Here is a 19,826-nt window from a genome sequence, read left to right as displayed (position 1 = left end):
TTGTCCTGGCCAATTGGGTTGAAGGGGGCAGGGTACGTGATGGAAAAAGTACCCATGTGCTCCTGCAAGGCTGTCTGTGACCCCAGGGGAATAATTACGGGTCACGCAATGCTCAGGCACCCCAAAAACGAAACAAAACGTGCATGTGACCCCTCAGTAGCCCACGTGCATGGTATTCACATCCTGCAGTACGCGGTGGCACCCAGAAACACAATAAATGCATACGCGTGGAACACACAGGCTACTGTGACCTCAAAAATGGGGTACGCGACACACAGGGGCAACCACAGTAGGAAAAATATGTGCGCGACTCACTGTCTGCCTGGAAAAATGAAGAACAAAACACGAACGTGTGCGCATCGGCAACTCGCCTGCCAAAACGAGAAGTAAGCACTGCCACAGTAAAGAAGAAGTATGCACTGCCACAGTAGTGAGCAAATCGCATGTGAACCCACAAGAAGAAGAATCTCACACATCGGTCCCCACGAAAAGCACGTACAGTTCACTGGCGTCCTATGCGGACCTTTAACCTGTACTGAACAGCAACGCCCAATGTCCCACACGCATCACGTAACTTACATGCTTAGGACCTTTCCTCTGATTACATGCTAACGCGCTGTTTCCGCATGTGCGGACTCACTCTGCATCCGACTGGCCCGCTAAAGCACAGGGAAGACCCACGCTCCTGCCCACAAGGCCATTTACCTGCCTCAGACACCCCGAGCTGCCTCCTACGAGCCATCTGCTGCTGCCAGCCCACTCTGTGTGCCTGCTGCCCACATGTCCTGCAATTTGGGGCCAGCACATCAGCCACTGCCAGAAATCCTGTTGCTGAGACCACCTCTGCTGACCCAGAAGACTCATGACTGCCTTCCATCGCTCCTCAGCCCAGCCCCAGGACCCAGTTGCCCACCCACACCTGCTTCGGGGGTTGCCATGTCGGACCAACCAACATCCCGGGCAAGTGGCAACCCCCCGACAGAGAGGCAGAGGGTTGCCATCTTCTCTTACAAAGAGGTCGGCATCCTGGTGGAGCAGGTCCTGGGGCATTATGATGCCATCTTCCCTGGACCATCGCGACTCGTCAAGGAAGCACAGAGTAATATCTGGGCGGACATCGCAGGTGCCATCAACACAGAGGGGGGGCACCCCACGACTACAAACATGTCCAGAAGCGCTGGGAAGATTTCAGGTCCAGGACCATCAACAAGGTCCGGCGCCTCGTTGCGTCTGGTGATGGAGTGGGGCGCCAGGGGTGATTGACCAACAATGAAATGAGGGTCCTGGGGTGCAATCAGCCCAGTGCTGCACACCCAGGTCTTAGAGTTGGATCTCCGTCCGAAGTCGAGTGGTAAGTGTCCATGTGTTCTTGTCCAGCGTAGTGCATGTTGAGGAGTGGATGGAGTGTGCACCTTGGCCTCATGTCTGGCATGCCTCATGTACGGATGTCTGTGTGCATGTCCATGACAGTGCTGCATGTGAGTCCAATCAAGCGTGTTTCACATCAATGGTGTCTGTGTTGCAATGCATGATGTGCACCAGCATGTGACGACGCACATGTTTGCATGCCTGTGTCTGGACTTGGCCATGTGAGAGGTGTGAGACATGGATGCTTATATCACCTTCATGGATATGCATGGTATACATGTGCGTGCGTATGAGTGGTGAGTGTGTGACTCGTCAACCCCATGGATGCATGACACATGTGCATCTCAAAGCGTGATTGACTCATGCGGCCTAGTTGTCCATAAGTGCACTGTGACGGGAGGTCTACATGGCCTGATGCATGACTGTCAGGTGATGTGTGTGCATGTGATGTGCATGTTCCATGATACATGTGAGGTTCAGCCCCTCTTTTGATGTGCCCGCAGTGCCTTGTACATGGATGCAAATGTTTGTTGCAATTGGCATGGATGTTTGTGCATGTGTGTTGCTTGCACTGACCTGTGTGTTGTGGAGGGTGATGACGATTGTGGCATTTGACAGTGACACTCATGTGCATTTGCTTTGTGTCAAGCAGACATTTGTTTGGTACACTGATTCCTGTGTTTAATGTCTCCCTATCCACAGCGGCGATGGAGGAAGAGGGTGGAGACAGCGCTGTGGAGCACTGCGGCGGGGGTGCCTCCACCAGGCAGAGATGTAAGGCCCAGTCATCCTCCCAGGTTACTACATCTTCCGAGAGCGAGGAGACTAGTGCTGCATCCCCAACTATGGCCGCCGCTGCTGAGGGGAGGCCCAGGAAGGTGAAGTTGGACGTGGGCTCCTCGGCAGCGGGAGAGACAGGTGAGCCCCCACAGGGGCAATCCAATGCGGAACACAGTTCAGAGTCATCCAGGTTGGTGGTGGGCGAGGGGGAGGAGGAGGAGGCCACATCAGACTGCGGGTATGGTCACGGGTGATGGGGGCTCCCTTGTGGTGTGGGCTGCCTGTGGGGTATGGTCAGGGGTGATGGGGGGACCGTTGTGGTGCGGGCTGCCTGCGGGTATGGTCACGGGTGATGGGGGCTCCCTTGTGGTGTGGGCTGCCTGCAGGGTATGGTCAGGGGTAATGGGGGCCCTTGTGGTGTGGGCTGCCTGCGGATATGGTCATAGGTGTTGGGGCGGTCCCTTGTGATGTGGGCTGCCTGCGGGTATGGTCATTGGTGATGGGGTCCACCTCACTGCCAAATCGCATGAAAAGGCCCTTGTGTGCTCGCGTCAGCCAAATCACGTGAAAAGGCCCTTACCTACCCCCGCAAAATCACCTACCCCGCTTGCAAAAACCAAATTGCGTGAAAAGGCCCTTGCATACCCCTGCAAAATAGCATACCCCGCTTGCGCCAGCCAACTCACGTGAAAAGGCCCTTGCGTACCCCACGAAACCGCTTACCCCACTTGCGCCAGCAAAATCGTGTGATAAGGCCCTTGCGTGCTCGCGCCAGCCAACTTGCGTGAAAAGGCCCTTGCGTACCCCCGCAAAATCGCATACCCCACTCGTGCCAGCAAAATCGCTTGAAAAGACTCTTGCGTGCCCCCGCGAAATCGCGTACCCCGTTCGTGCCAGTCAAATCGCGTGAAACGGACCTCGCATACATCTGCGAAATCGCATACCCCGCTCGTGCCAGTCAAATCGACTCAAAAGGGTTACTCGATTTCGCTGGGTTTCACTAGGCACTTTTCACGCGATTTGGATGGTGCGAGCAGGGTACGGTTTTTTGCGGGAGTATGCTAGGCCATTTTCACACGATGTGACTGCCGCAAGCGGGTACGCTCCGATTTTTCACATGATTACGGGGGCTGTGTGCTGGGCCACAGATAGCGCAGGGCCTTGCGTCGTATTAGACATTTCACTGGCTTTTTCCTGCGCAAGGGGTGGTGTTGGGGGCGTTACTGCCGCAGTTGGATGTTTACTGTGTCGCGGCTAGTTCTGGCCCAGGAAATCCATGAATTCGGGTTGCGCGCAATTTCTGCTTTGCGCCGCGGTTGGTGCTGCGCTTGCGCTACTTCTGCGCTGGATTCTATTAATCGGGCCCTGTGTTTGTGGGTGACTCGTGGAGCTTTCTTTTTTTCCTATAATGATACGGCGCCAGTTTTTCGAAGCTAGGCAACGGCAACTGCACCTTCACTGAAGACTTTGCAGATACTTTCTATGTGTCTGTAGCATTCTGTACATAGTACGAAGATTTTGAAACGGAAGCACATACACTTAAAAAACGTTATTTGTTTGCAGTTCAATTCAACTTTGACAAAGTGAGGCTAGTGAAGGTGTGTAAATAATTGAAGTCTCCGCCTGAACTCCCCGCCATGCCTCGCTTGCAGCCCCCCTCGAGGGCCGTGCGTTCCCAGAGCGCCGGGCCCTGGAAGCAGGCGCTGGCCCTGAAGTTTGTTTGACCCCTTGTGCTTCCGACACTCGCTGCCTTTCAGGGCATTCTTCTGGGCACTAACTGCTAACACGCCGTAGTCACCTTGAAATTTCCTCTGCTATTTTCCAATTAAAAGCTTAATAGCCCTGGAAACGCAGTTCATGTGGTGACGTTTACCGCAGCCCAGCTCCGGCGAGGCTTTCTGCTGCGATCCCATCACGCGCTCGAATGCACCCTTTCTCCCCGCAGAATTGGGGCTGGAGCTCGTCAGGTGTAGGGTTACAATAGACTCCCAGGCAGGGGACATTGCGCCAACATAAATACAGGCCCGGCCCAGGAGGGCCATGTTGTCAAATAGTGGGACAAGCGAAACGTTCCCATCACTTATCTGAGAAAGGGATTACAGCTCTATACCAGGCCAGGGTTTCACGCTGCACTCGATGTGCACTCGAGTGCGACGGGGCCCCGGCCCCTCGGCGACCTAATGTGTGGGAAAAGGAGAGGCCCGCCGACGAGGGGGCAGTGGGGAGGCCCCGGGAAGGCTGAGAGCAGAAGCGCGGGGGTGCGCAGAGAGGGGGGTGGGGTGCCAGGGGAGGAGAGGGGCAGGTAGGAGGATTGGTAGGCAGGTAGATAGGTAGGTAGAACGATAGGTAGAGACAGATATCGACAGAAGGATAGACAGACGGATGGATAGATAGATAGATAGATAGATAGATAGATAGATAGATAGATAGATAGATAGATAAGACAGACAGACAGACAGACAGACAGACAGACAGACAGACAGATAGATAGATAGATAGATAGATAGATAGATACTGGGAGGAGATAGAGGGGTGGTAAATAGGTAGGTAGGTGGATAGATGCATAGATAGATAGATAGGTAGGGGGGTAGATAAAAAGATAGGTAAACAGATAGGTAGTTGGGTCGGTAGTTAGAAGGATAGATAGATCGATAGATACTGGGAGGTGATAGATAGATAGATAGATAGATAGATAGATAGATAGATAGATAGATAGATAGATAGATAGATAGATAGATAGATACTGGGAGGAGATAGATGGGTGGTAGATAGGTGGGTGGTATGCAGTTAGATAGACATATGGATAGATAGATAGGCAGAATGATAGATAGATAGATAGAAAGATAGATAGATAGATAGATAGATAGATAGATAGATAGATAGATAGATAGATAGATAGATAGATAGATAGATACTGGAAGGTGATAGGTGGTAGCTAGGTAGGTGGTTAGTTGGGTAGATGGATAGATGCGTAGATAGATAGATAGATAGATAGATAGATAGATAGATAGATAGATAGATAGATAGATAGATAGATAGATAGATAGATAGGTAGGAGAGTAGATAGATAGAAAGATAGGTAAACAGATAGGTAGTTGGATCGGTAGTTAGAAGGATAGATAGATCGATAGATACTGGGAGGTGATAGATAGATAGATAGATAGATAGATAGATAGATAGATAGATAGATAGATAGATAGATAGATAGATAGATAGATAGATAGATAGATAGATAGATACTGGGAGGAAATAGATGAATGATAGATAGTGGATAGGTAGGAGGGTAGATCGACAGATAGGTATTTGGGTCGGTAGATAGAAGTATAGATAGATCGACAGATAGATACTGGGAGGTGATAGATAGATGGTAGCTTGGTAGATAGATGGGTAGGAGGGTAGACAGGTAGATAGATAGATAGATAGATAGATAGATAGATAGATAGATAGATAGATAGATACTGGGAGGAGATAGATGAATGATAGATAGATGGTAGATTGGTAGATGGATAGGTAGGAGGGTAGATAGGTAGATAGATATATGGGCAGAAGGATAGATGGGTAGATATATACTTTGAGGTGATTGGTAGATGGTAGCTAAATAGATAGACAGGTAGTTAGGTGGATATGTGGATAGGTGGGTAGTTAAGTCGGTAGATAGATATGGACAGAAGGATAGATAGATAGATAGATAGATAGATAGATAGATAGATAGATAGATAGATAGATAGATAGATAGGCGGGGAGATGTATACATACACGGGTAGATAGTCAGATAAAAAAAATGTCCTGAGTACATCGTTTTTTGGGGGAAGGAAATGTTGAACTGTATCAAACTGCACCAATAAAGCCGACGGTTATAATGGGATGTGTTTATTCAGACCACACAACGAATAGCATCCGCGTATGGACTGTAATGTGTGCCGGGGTGTGCGGGTAACTGTAGTGGGGCTGGGGTGCGCTGAGAGACACTCGTGGCTTGTGCCTCCGCACCCCCCCCCTACCCCGCTGTGTCTGGGGGCGTGAAGCCGCGTTTCTGGGGCAGGGTAGGCTGGGGCGTGCGCACCTTCTATCGCAGCAAATGAAACGCGTGAAAACACAGAGGACGGGGGCCTATTACCCCAGCAGCCACGACTCTGGGCGGCGGCCTCCATCCTCCAAATGTGGCCCCCTCTTTATAGGACGCTTTTCTTGTTTAGTTTTCTTTTTTACCATCTTATATTGTGTAACATTGCCTGTCAACCAAATCGCTATAACAATAATACTTTAAAAAATTAGACATTTCATAGATTGAATGTGCACTTGTTTGGGAGCGCCAAGTTACCCCCACCCCACAATCCAGGTGAGGTTTGCATAGAAATGCAAAGCAGGTGCACGGCGTCCGGGTGTGAGCAAACAGCGCCTGCAGTGGCATTTCCAAACGAGGCGCCTGTGACACGAAACATGAACACCAGAGAATGGCCTCTGCACGGCCCTGCTGAATACAACCCACCCCTCACGAAGCCCCGTGCACCGCAACACGGCGCCGCCCGCTCCCGCGGCGCCTCAGCTCTCTGTGGTGCTTGCACCCAGTCTTGCGGAGACTCTTTGGGGGGGCACGCCACAGGACAGGGGCGTCTTGTTGATGGGCAACAAGGACATAGCAGGTGCTAAGACGGGCTGAGGGACCCTAGGAGACCTGGCCCCTGGCTTGATAAAGTAATCCCCCTTTTAACACGGCTCATTGCCCGCTTCATATGTTTCATGCGGCAATATTCAATGACATAAATAAACGCTTCGGAGCGAGATATGTGTCGGTATTACCCCACACGAGGCGCGTTATACAATGCGACACAATGCCAACAAATAGACGTATGTAAGAGGAATTAAGAACGAGTTTTAATAGCGCAGAGAAGGAAAGGGGCGCTTCTTAAGTGGGGCAAAAAAACAGTGTTTGGGGGGAAATTTAGTTTGCTATTTTATTGTGCAAACGAACTAAGAACAGATGCCCCGCGTGTGAGCCGTCCCTGCCCCTGCCACGCACCGGGGCCTCTTTCTGCCGCCGCCGCGGGCCCGCTTCCTGTGTGACACCTTTAGGAAGCGACTGCGTCACGCCGCGGCCCGGGAAATGGCGGGAGATCCCGTGTGGGAAAGGAAAGCAACATTATTAATTGCAAACGAATATTCGTTTCCTCGGATCAAGTCATACCTTGTTATTTTGGGAATGCGCGATCCGCATCCATGCAGAACGCACAGGAACATGTTGTTTAAAACCAAATCAAAGTGAAACATGGAGCATTGTTTACTTGAGGGAATTGCAAGCAGCTGCTTGTCAGCGGGTGGGCCCCAGAGAATCCTGCGCTTTTTTCTCAGTTCGTCGCGCAGTGCGGCCTCCACATGGGGTAGTGGCCCCTGAGGGCCCCTGGGATGCTGCGTAGCGCTGCAACGTCGGCCTCCGCTATCACGACATGAAGTGGTATCTAACGGACTGCGCAATGAACGGCTGCAAAGGTGGCGACGCTCACACGGCACGTTCTCCCACCCAACAGCGACACGAAGTGCCGGAGTACACCGAGTCCATTGGGCCTGGTTTACAAAGCGTTTTTCAATGGCACGTCCCCATTGAAATGGTTTTGTAAATCAGACCCAAATATGTTTTAAAAACTACACCGTGAAGTAGAATAGTAGACAACAAAAAAGGATTAGCAAAGAAAAAGCAATCAGAGACCACGGCGGTTACGGAGCCCGGCTTGGGGCAGCTGTGATAGCCATGAGGTGTGTGCTTGGTGTAGTACACATGGGAGAATGTGAGTGGTCTGCGCTGGGCCCCTCGTGTTTACTGGGGCGGCGGCGTCTTAACGAGGTGAGTGGTATCACCCCAGCTCGAATGCCGGAATTTGGGTTGGTGGGTGGATGGCTGCCACCTTGTACCGGGCCTCGCACACGGTGACTCTTTGACGTCCTTATTAAGACTTCTGCGTGAAGTTGTGCACCCACCGCGTGCTCTGACTCCGCTCCCAGCCTTCCAAGCTCAGGCCTTTTAGCGGGCGCTCAATAAAGGGGGGAAGAGAGGCGCCCCTTGGCGACTGGCACCGCACAGTGCTCCCTGTGTATAGCCTAGAGCGGGGGACGGGGAGAGGGGGCGGTGCCCACATACATGCCAGCGGCGTCTCTTTCACAAACAGGCGACGAACAATGCAATGCACACCTGCCTTCGTGCAATTCTGATTTATGGCTGCGCCACTGTCTTGCAGGCGAGTGCGGGGCGCCGCTGAAGGGTGCAGTGGTGGGATTCGAGGGTGGGTGTCAGCCCAGCTGCCATTTGGCTAGTTCTATGGGTTAGGAAATTAGGCTGGGTGTGGGGAAGGACAAGCAATGGTTAATAAAGGTGTGAATAAACGGCACAGTGGAGGGATGTGTGTGCGAGGGGGGGGTCAGGAGCGGGTCTGGCTGATGGAGTCAATGCTGGAGGGGGCGTGAGAGGGGAAGGGCCCGAGGGGGAGGAGGGGCAGCCTGGCAGCGCTGAAGAGGGCAGGTAGGAGGGGTCAGAGCAGAGGCGGGTGGGCAGGGGCTGCAGTCTGGCAGCGGGAGGGCAGCAGGTATCAGTCCCTCGCGCGCAGGCGGCACTGGCAGCTCCCGGGAAGCGGGGACACCGAAGAGCCTCAGCCCCAGGGAGAAGCGGACAGAGCAGCAGAGTCTGGAGCCCGGCCAGGGGCGCAGCCCACCCAGGACCCCCCTTCACATGCGCCCCGGCCCCTGACTGCACGGCTATGAACGGCTACGGGCCTCCCTACCTGTACATGGGGGCTCCGGTGGCGCCCCCGCGGCCCCCCCTGCAGAGGACCCCCAAGTGCGCGCGCTGCCGGAACCACGGGGTGCTCTCTTGGCTGAAGGGCCACAAGCGCTACTGCCGCTTCAAAGACTGCACCTGCGACAAGTGCATCCTGATCATCGAGCGCCAACGCGTCATGGCGGCGCAGGTGGCGCTACGCCGGCAGCAGGCCACCGAGAGCCTAGACAGCCTGCTCCCGCCCGAGGCGCTGCCTCGACCTCACCCCGACTTGGGGGCCATGCGCTGGGGTGTGCCGGCCGATCCCACTCCGCCCAAAGCCCCGGTGGCAGGTAAGAGTCGCGGAGGGCGCTTGGGGGATCTGCGTGGGGCTCAGGGGGTGGCCTGGCGATGCCACCCAGGTCACTGGCAGCAGCGAGGCGGCAGAGGGGGGCGCAAGGCAGGGACACCCGGGGGAAGGAACGGGAGAGGCGGGGCTTGGAACAGCTGTCAGGGAGCACAGCTGTTGTCGGGGGATTAGCTGGGGTGTAGGGGGCAGATGTAAGGGCACACGACACCGTATGTTGAGGGGGGAGTGGTCCGAATCTGGGCACAGTGTGGACGAGGGGCCACAGGTAGGGTCGGACTGGGGTATGACATTGTCTCAGGCACCAATGAAAAAGTGGCCCACAGTTCCAAATGGCAATTAATTCCTTTTGTAACAGATTGTTTGAGTAGTACCAAAGGGGCAGTTTTTTTCATCAAATGTGATAGAAATTGTGCAATTTAAAAAATATTTATTCAGCAACAATGGTCAAAACTATAGCCATATGGTGAAGTAACTTACCAAACTGGCCCGCATTGCCCAAAAAAGTGGCCCACTTCGACCAACAAAACTGGCCCACACTAGCATTTTACATGTTTGGTTCGGGCCATTGCCCGGTAGAGCAGTCTGGTGGTCAGAGTCTGGGCACAGTGTGGGCGAGGGAAGAGGGCAGAAGTCGTTGGGAAGGTTGGGAGTAGGGGCGCGGCACCCTGCTGGGGAGCGGGCACACTCAGAGCTGGAGGTGGGCACAGGGGACATGTGAGATTCTCAGGCCGCAGCGGGGCCACGGGAGGCAGTAGCCGTGCTGACGTGGGCTCCACTACACCCTGCGCCTGATTTACAAACTCGTTTTTCAATGAAAATCCCCCATTGGAAAACACGTTGTAAACCACGCCCTGTAAATGCATATGTCTACGCCTTGGTTTACAAGGTGAGCATGTGAGTTTGTACGTGTTTGCACATGTTTGATAAATATTTTAAAATACCTCATAGCCACATGCAGCAGAACTCAGACTCTTTGAAATTGCCGGGTTCCAATCGCCCCTGTGTCGGACAGGCCCCGCAGGGTGCACAGCAACTTGGCTCTCACCGAAACGTCACACTGAACTGCAACGATGCCGCGTTATTTAGACGTACCCGGAGAATCCAGTTCTAACCCCGCTGACTGTATTTCTGGCCGTGTTGCGAATGGAGCATTCACAGGACGGTGCAGTTTGTATACACCGCTAAACCCGGGGTACAGTCTTGCTTCTACGCGCTCGCGATTTCGGCGCACCCAGCTATGTGCCAAGGATCACACACTATCCTGCAAAGAAGCATTGTTCGCCAGCAGACGATACCCTGCACACTCGCCCAAAACGCAGCCCCCGGTATACCCTGCACACTCGCCCAAAACGCAGCCCCCGGTGGTGACTACTAACAGTGCCCAACCTTGATTACCCACGGCACCCCAGTCCAGCATTGCAATTCCGACAACAAATATGAGCGGGTTGATGCTTGGGGGGAGAGGGCGGGGCGATGGAGGCTGGGGACACCGTAGCTGGAAGACGATTTTTCTTCAATGGTGTTCATATTTTGCGCGAGGAGGTGAGAGACGTGGCTGCGACAGATTGCTCCGACCAGAGTTCTAAGTGTACGAAAAGAAGTAGTGGAACTATGTTCCTTGCTGGCCTGCACCCACTCCCCACACACCCCATTCCTGCACCCCCTCCCACACACAATCCACACCCCCAAATAAACACACCTGCTATTTATGGGAATGTGCCATGCAGTGCACTGAAGTGCAAGCTTCAACTTCTTCCCACACTTTTATTTTAAAACTGAACCATTCCAGAACGTTTTCTTTTCAAAATAAAAGTGTAGGAATGGTGAAACTTAAAAATAAAAAGTATAGGAGCACCGCACCCGCCCACTTCGACCTCTGGCCCCAACTGCAAAAATACACTTTGCACTGCTCTGTGAATCAGGGTGCCCATGTCAGTAAGGCCTTGTATGTGCTGGTGCGGCCTCTCCCTGCACGCCTGGCTGGCGGTGACGCCGGGAGGCCTCTCTCTGCAAGGTGGCGGTGCTGCATTCTGCTAATTGCGACTTGTCGGTAATTGGAAACTCCTGTAATTAAAACATGAAGCGTCGGCACTAAGTGAATGCGGCTCCCAGAGATGGGTCACTGCCAGGGGAGTTTATAGGCGCCTGGGCCGTGCTGAGAACAAGGGAGGCGGGCATGCGGGGGCAAAGGGCGCCCACCTGCGCCGAGAGACGGGCGGGGCCTGTGGCATGGAGCAGAGGAGAACACAATTTTATTTTTTATTACACATATAAAACAAATACACTTAGTCAAATAATCCACTCTGACACATGCCATATTTTTTAATTGGAGAGTTATGTATTGCAAGTATGTGCATTATTGTACACACACAATATATATATATATATATATATATATATATATATATATATATATATATATATCTCGGATCCGGCAATAAAGTTTCCGTTTCAGTAAAAAGATCAGGCTGAGAGGCACTTGATCACACAACAACCAACCGACCCTGTGCACATGACATGTATACAAAGTGCCCTCAGACTATATGGTCTGTACAGCATCAACACCTTTCACACTGAAAAGAAACGCTATATATATATATAGTGCAAGGTAAAGCGGTTTCTGATAGAACATGTTAGCTTTAAAAGTGTGCAAATCCCAGGAACTTTAGAACCTCATTATATAGGTAAGACTACATGTAGTCTCAGAATAAAAAGAATATATCAGCAGAATAGTGCCGTAATTCATAAATGCATAGTGAGCGCCTGTCAAAGCAGAACATGTGACCTTATCTGGGTTGATGAAGGTAAACTAAAATAGAGAGACAAGTCCACATCACAGAGGCCGCATTAGTACATGTAAAACCTGGAAAGTGCTGGGTATGCAGTACTGGACAGGACACTGTTTCATGCAGTACACATCAAAAGTGACAATGTGCTTATCACCAATGAAGTTATGGTGGAGTCTCAAAAACCTTCACATGGAATATATATATATATATATATATTTCCAGCCCCCAAGCAGTGAAGGTCAGTCCTCCTGGAGCTAAACATAACGGTTCCGTAGCTGTCACCCCCCAGTTTCTTTCGTCCATTCTTTCACATTTGTACCTGTAACTACTAAGAGGCCTCTCGGTCACATGTGAACTGCCAATTGAAAATGCTTATACACGTCATGTAACAAGCACCACGATGCCTCTGGGCTGCAGGTGCGCTACACAAATGCAAATAAATAAATAGAAGAACACGCCTGGGCCGCTTGGCCACACGAGCCTGTGACCGGTCATGCTGACCCACAATACCCCGAGCTCTTTTGTCCTTGCAGCAGAGCACGCGCTTGGGGGGGGTCTTCCGGGTCAGAATGGCTGGTAGTCGCTGGCTCGTATGGCAAAGACACGCATATATTCAAGAACCATTCGCGTTACAGGTTTGTAGATGTTCAGTCCACCGTGACTTTCCCGGGCACATCTCTGCCTGCACCGCTGTGAATTGCATGTGCACACGAGACAGCGGCCCTTCACTTCACAATATTACGTCACGATTAATACACGTGCACTTGATTTACAAAGGCGTATTACAATGGCGCAGTCCCATAGAAAATCGCTTTGTACATCAGGCCCACGTTGTTCTGCGTATTTTCTCGTCCGCATTGCACAATTTGTGTGCTATTTGGCCGCGGGACACGTGTAGGGCGATGTATCCCACACGTTGTGAGCCTGGGCTCAGTACTATACAATGCTGCCGTGTATCACCAGTTCAGTACCAGTGCCAGAAAATCAGACACACATGCGCGCAATGTTGCCTCCGTGCAGCCTAACTTTGCGCCAGTGACGTGCAATTGGCCACTGCCCGCTTATCCAGGGATCACGCAATGCATATATGTCCTTGCACGCTGTTGCGTAGTACAATTTGCCCCTAGCTGGCGCATTTATTTTGATATCTATTGGCGCACCCATGGGCCGGATTCACAGCGTTCTTCGGTGGGGTGCGCCCATTGAACAACGCCTTGTCAATCAGGCCCCACGTGCGACAGTATCTCCCCCTTAACTCGATGTTCTTGTGGTAAACACCGGCATTTGGGCGCTGGAAGCGGCCCGACCAGCCCAAGAATCCAGAAGCGGAACGTGCATTTATTTAAGGTTTTTGTAAAGCGCCGCACGCAGACAGGTCTCGCGTCGAAAGGCCGAGAATTCAGAGGTTTGGAGGCAAGGGGGAGAAGGAAAATAAAAGAGAGAGCTAAATTGTTCACAAATACGCCGGTAATTACATCCAAGTACCAGCTGCTCAGTAAACGAAACATTACATGATGTAATATTAGAGGTAATTAGGACGATGGCTTAGTACAGGTAATTGTTTACAGTTATTTTGGGAAGAGATATTATGTCTATTGGGCCTGCATGTATAGACTTAAGTGCAACTTATAGGCAGGTCCAGTGCCTTTGCCGGAGCGTGCCCTCATTTGCTGTGTTTCGGCCACATCCGCACTTCGTTTGGGCTTTTTCTCTTCCCGCTGCTTTCTGTTTGTGACTGCAGCGCGTGCCTGCTCCTCTCCACACAGTGCCCTCTACCCACCTTTCTGAACAGACACATAAACTCAGCAAACCAAGAAAAACATCACTGTCATTGAATCCACCAAACACTGCAGAGATACCATCCAGAATAAGAGGCGCGCAGGGTCTTCTGTAAAACACCCCCGCGCTTCCCTGGTAGTGGCCGGGAAACTGCCGTGGTTACAGCAACGAAAGGCGGTCCCCGCTTCCGGTTCAACTGTTGCAGAGTTCATGCGTGGGAGAGCGGTTTCAACAGCTCTAATTCCACCCCAGGTGGAGGAGGCCGCACATGACCGCGTTACCCCTGGAAAGAAAGAGTTCTGCTTCTGCGCAACCTTCTTCACACGCGAAACATTTAGAAAAGTCGATCATACCATCGTATGTAACGACCACAACTTCTCAAATTCGGGTGTGTCGATGAAGGACACAAGGGCATCAGGGGGGCGTGTTTACATTTCCAGAAGCACTGACTGACTGTCAATGTGTTAGAATTCCATCTGTCACTAATGTTAACAAACAAGTTGATGGTTGTGTATACGGAACAGGGTGCGCTGAGGGTCGCTTCTTGTGTTACCACTTCTAAAGTGTTCTGCGAAACCATTTTGTACAGTTGGCCAACCCACTCTATACCTATTAATTCTATCTATCTATCTATCTATCTATCTATCTATCTATCTATCTATCTATCTATCTATCTATCTATCTGCGCTGTCCCCCCCTCTAAAGACCTCTCCCCGAACACACACACACGCTTTCCCTGAATACATCACTGTATGGCTTGTGCACACACACACACACACACATCGCAAAATGTGAAGCAGAAAAAAATAATGAAAGGTTTAGAGACAGTGACGGCACGGCGCCCCAGGTGGTCTATATGTAGGTAATGTCAGCGTTGACATTTGTGGGACCTGGTTTGACGTTGAGAAAAGCGAGGGGAGATAAAGCTTTGCCTGTGGCGTTATGAAATCGAAATCTATTACACAAATGAGTACTTCGTTATGATTCTATAGGTGAACTGCACGATTTAAAATGATAATATTAAAAAAACACGATTGTTCAAAATGATCGGAATACCCCCAGGGAAAAGTTGCAAACCTTAGAAGACTCAGAATGTTTCTTTTATAAAGGGCACCTCTCTCTTCAGATCTCGGGCTACATCTCACAACGCTACTACTAAAACCAGCGCCTAGAAGCCCGGAAATAAGATGCCCGTCCTATGCTTTATTAGTGTTTCCTGTTTACTTCCTCAGTTATGTTTCGGACTTTTTTGGTGACTATCACCACTGACTTCTATAAACTGCGCAACGTGGCAAATAGTCACACTGCCTTTAAAAGGCTAATGGCAGGCGGGGAGCTCCGTCCGTGCGGAGCCCACTGGCCATTTCACTTAGTTTCGTCCATTTTATGAACCAATCTCTGCAATTCGTAAATTTAAGACCACAGCACGCGTGCCCCAAATGGGTGTGAAAAACACGTGGGTTGGTGCACTTACCACGCAATGACGTCGGTGCATCACCCACGTGGCTCCGGGTGCCAGTGTGTCGTTTTTAAGGTAACATTTTACACCATTCATTGCATGCTCAAATGACAACTCCTTGCACTGTGCACATTAACACATTAGACATGCATCATTTTCACGAGCACTTTAAATGAGGTGCTAGTGGCGTGTATGTTCGTCCTGAATTCTCACAAGGAATCATTGTTGGCTTCGGGCCACTCCCTGCATCCGTTTGCGAGAGAACAAATACGTATTGAGATACATTTTAAAGAACATTTAAAGTAAGATTGGACGTCCGTGGACACACTCAATATCACTTATTTTTTCCATTAGATTTCAATGATGCTAGGAACTTACGTAAAAGAAAAATGAGTGAACAGGTAACGTGAATGTATGTACATACATACAGAATTCCCGAAATAAATCCAGGAGGACACGGGCTTACAATAGAGAACTCCGTTTTAATAGTGTGTTATGCAAAGTACAAGGTATTCTTATTTGAACAACATGAATGATTGTTATTGTTAGTAGTAGCTAATGCAGTACTACAAATCACATTATGATGTTGATATTGCAGTTCACCGAAAAAATCAGTTACCATATTTTATGCCCCGTCCTTGTAATATTATAAAGTGATAGAACTCCCAGGTGTTTCTGTATAAGATTTAAGATATTTGATATTGTATAATGCATGGTGTGCGCCTCAAACACGAAACCCACACCTTGTCAGGAGCTGCCCCAATCCAACACCTTCCTATCTACCACACCACACCTCACTATGAGGTTTAATATGGATCATTTGATACCACTTCTTCCCTTTCTATACACATTGAGCCATACTTGTGTAATTTCCCCTGAGGTTGGATGTCGTTCTAACAATTCTGCGTTTACAATAGTTTTGGAAAAATAAAATGTTTTGAAGACTTGGCTTTTAGCCCAATTTCTGAAATCGCCTTTTCTCTTTTTTTCTTTTTTTTCCTACCCACCTTCATTTAAATATGAAGTCCGAGAGCTCAATGCCCCTGCCACTTCTCTGATCCCTCTTATTGTTTTCTTATCCCCTTGGTCAAGTGCCGGTCTTCCTTGCTCTATTTTCTTTCTCGTTCTTCCTGGCCTTCCACTTCAACTCCATGCTTACTACCACGCCCGCCCTTTCACTAGCAGTGTCCTAGTGGCGCACTTTACGCGCGATGCCCTAAATGGGTGAACTAGTACTCACAGCAGTAAGTCTCAAGCCTTTGACAATGAGCGAACGCAAGCGCCAAACAGGCCCCTTTGGCGCGGTCGGGGCGTTTCGTCGAAATGCAGTCATATATTATCGCATTCGGCGAGTAACAGCCACATAGCTCTCAACCTTTTTCGATGCAAAGGCGGGTGAAATCACCCGATTTTGTGTTTGGCGGGTGAGAGGCCCATTGAAATGAATGGGCGTGCACGAGGCTTGGCGGGTGACTCACCTGTTTACAAGGCGGGTGACACCCGCCAAAAGCGGGTGAGTTGAGAGCTATGCAGCCAAAGTCTTTTTAGCCGCCCGTGGCACTCTCCGCTGCAACCACACATGTATTTAAGGCCACGCCGGCCATTCCTAGGTGACACTTGCGTGCATGCCGTGCCCACGCGGGGAGCGGCGCCGCGTACGTGTGTGCAGGCGCAGGGCCCGAGTGGAAACCCAAGCCTTGTCCCTGAGTTCCGGGCCGTGCATCGAGTGTCCGAGGGCTCGCGGGGGTTGGGCCTTGCCGCGCTACCCCTGCCTGCAGCACCCGGGGCCCCGATCTGCTTTGGACACCCACAACTAAACAACGGCAATTATGAAACGAATATATAGGCTATACTGGCTCGCGAGTGTTAGGCGGTGGTGGGGAGTTCGGAAGTTGGTTCGGGGGTTCCCTCTATTTGTAGTGTGTGTTTCAGCTTTCTGTATTTTTAGAGGCGGCGATGTGCCAACCCCCAGGAATCTGGCTGCCAGCAGCTTCTGTGCGCGGCCGACTTAGCCTTTCAACCCTTCCTGGGGGACACATCCAGGGTAATAATAACCCCTCACACTAGAAGTTGAGTGTGGCATGAAGCGCTTGAAAGAACACGAGATTATTATTATTATTATTATTATTATTATTATTATTATGTATTTTCCCCCAGTCGGGCTGCAGGATTCATGGACGGGTGCTACACCGCTACTGGTCATGCCCAAGCCCACCTCTCTACTCGCGTGGTGTGTGGGGATGAGGAGAGGGGAGAGGCAGCGCCGCGAGTGAAACTTTTCAGTTGTGTATTTCCGACAGACGCTTTTGCATACGCAGAAAAATGAACTTCTATGAAGATATTGCTGCCGTGTATTACGATGATACATTTTATACATGACTCCTGCCAAGAGCAAGTAACCAGAGAAGAATTTACCGTTTCCAACAATAAACAGGTCCACCTGCATTGCTGCACAATAATAGTAATGTATGCTGGACAATAATAATGTATGTAACTATGTCCTATCTAAAGCGCTTGGTATTAAAACGTTATATATAAAAAAATATAATTATCTCGATATTTGGTAGAGTCTAGTTTGCTGTTTCTTGTCGTAGGCTTTCACATGCATGGATGCAGTTGTTGCAAACAATGGTTTCTGCCAAAATAGTTGCTTTGGGCCTAATTTACAAAAGTGTTTCAAAATGGCAATCTCATTGGAAAACATTTTGTAAATCAGGTCACACGGAACAGCGCGCTTTGCGGTTTGAGCGTTATCAAGGCATCCCATTCCGCATTGGTTGCGTAATTCGGTTCCTAGCCCCCCGGTCTATTTCTGCTGTAAAACATGGTTGGGGGAATTGTTTTCGTGTAATTTACAAATATCGTGAGATCACATTGCCCTCAATGGTTTGGAAGCAGTGCAGAATAGAGAGACCGTCTCACCACGTGTTTCAGAATTTCCGAGGATTTTTTTTTAATTTTTTTTTTTTTTAAAGATGGTTGCAAAACGAGGGACACCACTCCTCGACAGTGGAGGGCTTGCTATACGCCTTAGACATGTAAAAATCGCCCATGGGAGTTTTTAGAAACGGGACCATAAGCACCAGCGGTACACAACCAATGCTTAATGAAAGGCAAGCGCAAAGGGCAAAACACGTGGTGTCATGGCATACAATGAGCTGTTCAACAAAAGAGCCTTATGCAGTATGACCTTAAGGGGTTTGTATCAGCAGTGGAAAGTCACTTTTCAGCAGTGAAAAGTCTTTTTTCGGCAGTGCAAAGTCACTTTGAACCATGCAAAGCATTCCACGAATCGGCCCTAAATTACCGTCCAATAAGGGCGGTTGCATTTTTAGATAAAAAAGGAACTATTAGCAATCATTTCAACATGAACAAAGCTCGATAAGCAATTGCTTATGTCAATTTTTTAAGTGTATGTGAAAAGGACCAAAGGGTTGGTCTTTATCAAAGAACGACCTGGAAATGATTGCCAGCGCGGATTGGGCTTCTCTGGAACATTGGTCTCTGGTGATTTTAGAAATATACTTGTGAGGAGTGGTTTCAAATGTACGGGAAGGGGGGCTGTGTAGTCCTGGTCGAGTGAAGAGGAAGATGAGGTGAAAGGAAAGAGGGGTGCTTCAAGTATCAAATGTTGTTGATGAGCCCCCCGTTGAGTAAAAATATTGCTGTTGGGCCCACCTTGATGCCATTTCTGCTCATATTTTCTATTAAAAGCAGTCTCTCTTTTAGAAGAGCCTCGTTCCCTCCACACCGGACACACTTTGGGCACCCTAGGGGGCCAGCCCCACAGTTTGAATACAACTGCCTTAGAGTGCTTATTGGTGTGATATACAGGGTAAGGGGCTCTCAGCGTGAATATAAAGAAGGCAAAACAAGCCATCTCACCCCTAGGTACAATCGAAGAGCCCCAGTGCAGCTGATGGAAGGTGGGGTTTAGCATTCACGCGCATAAACGAAGGAGCACACAGGACCACCATCCTTTCTTTCATTTAAATATTCCTATCCCGATTTTTGTGCACAAGAACGAGCACACAAGATCCAATTGATAAGTCACCAAGTTGATGACGTGTGAATCGATAAGCAACATACTATATTGTGATTCCATCCATTGTTAATCAGGTGCTAGTCATTCTTCCCTGGAATTTTATGTAAGCAGACAAAGTAAATCGGAAGTTAAAAAGACGAGAAACAGGGTTGGCTGAGGTAGAAAGAGCGACCTCTCTAAGTAGTCGCTGCTGTGTTTGCATGGAAGCAGCACCTACATTTGTAAATAAACAAGTGCCAGGGACCAGATATTTTCTGGCCCTGCTGCCTTCTTACACGGCTGCTCCACAGAGTGGGAACATATTTGGGATTTCAACTGCAACCCCCGCCAGCTCTTTATTGGGGGATGTGGGAGCTACTCTTGGCAGATATGTGATTTACAAGTGTCAAGCCAAAATAACCGAAACATAACATAGTAGTTGTAGCTTGAAAGGAGACACCAAGGGCCTTATTCACAGAAGCGTTTTAGAATGGCACAATCACATTGAAAAG

The 19,826-nt window shown here is 49.9% G+C and overlaps 1 protein-coding gene across 1 annotated transcript in view; it reads left to right on the top strand.

Moving 5' to 3' along the window:
- The first annotated feature begins 8,713 nt into the window (after positions 1-8,713).
- The window catches only part of DMRT3 (doublesex and mab-3 related transcription factor 3), a 62,222-nt gene continuing 51,109 nt past the window's right edge, over positions 8,714-19,826 (top strand). Inside the window, exon 1 of the mRNA XM_069625748.1 lies at positions 8,714-9,246. Within this exon, the coding sequence (XP_069481849.1) occupies positions 8,895-9,246 (352 nt within the window). The 5' untranslated portion in view covers positions 8,714-8,894. The remainder of the gene's footprint in view (positions 9,247-19,826) is intronic.

This window comes from Ambystoma mexicanum, chromosome 6p, assembly GCF_040938575.1.
Source record: "Ambystoma mexicanum isolate Mex_15411 chromosome 6p, UKY_AmexF1_1, whole genome shotgun sequence".
NCBI classification, from domain to species: domain Eukaryota; kingdom Metazoa; phylum Chordata; class Amphibia; order Caudata; family Ambystomatidae; genus Ambystoma; species Ambystoma mexicanum.
The sequence above is the reverse complement of the archived record's forward strand: the minus strand, read 5'-3'. Positions and strand labels throughout refer to the sequence as shown.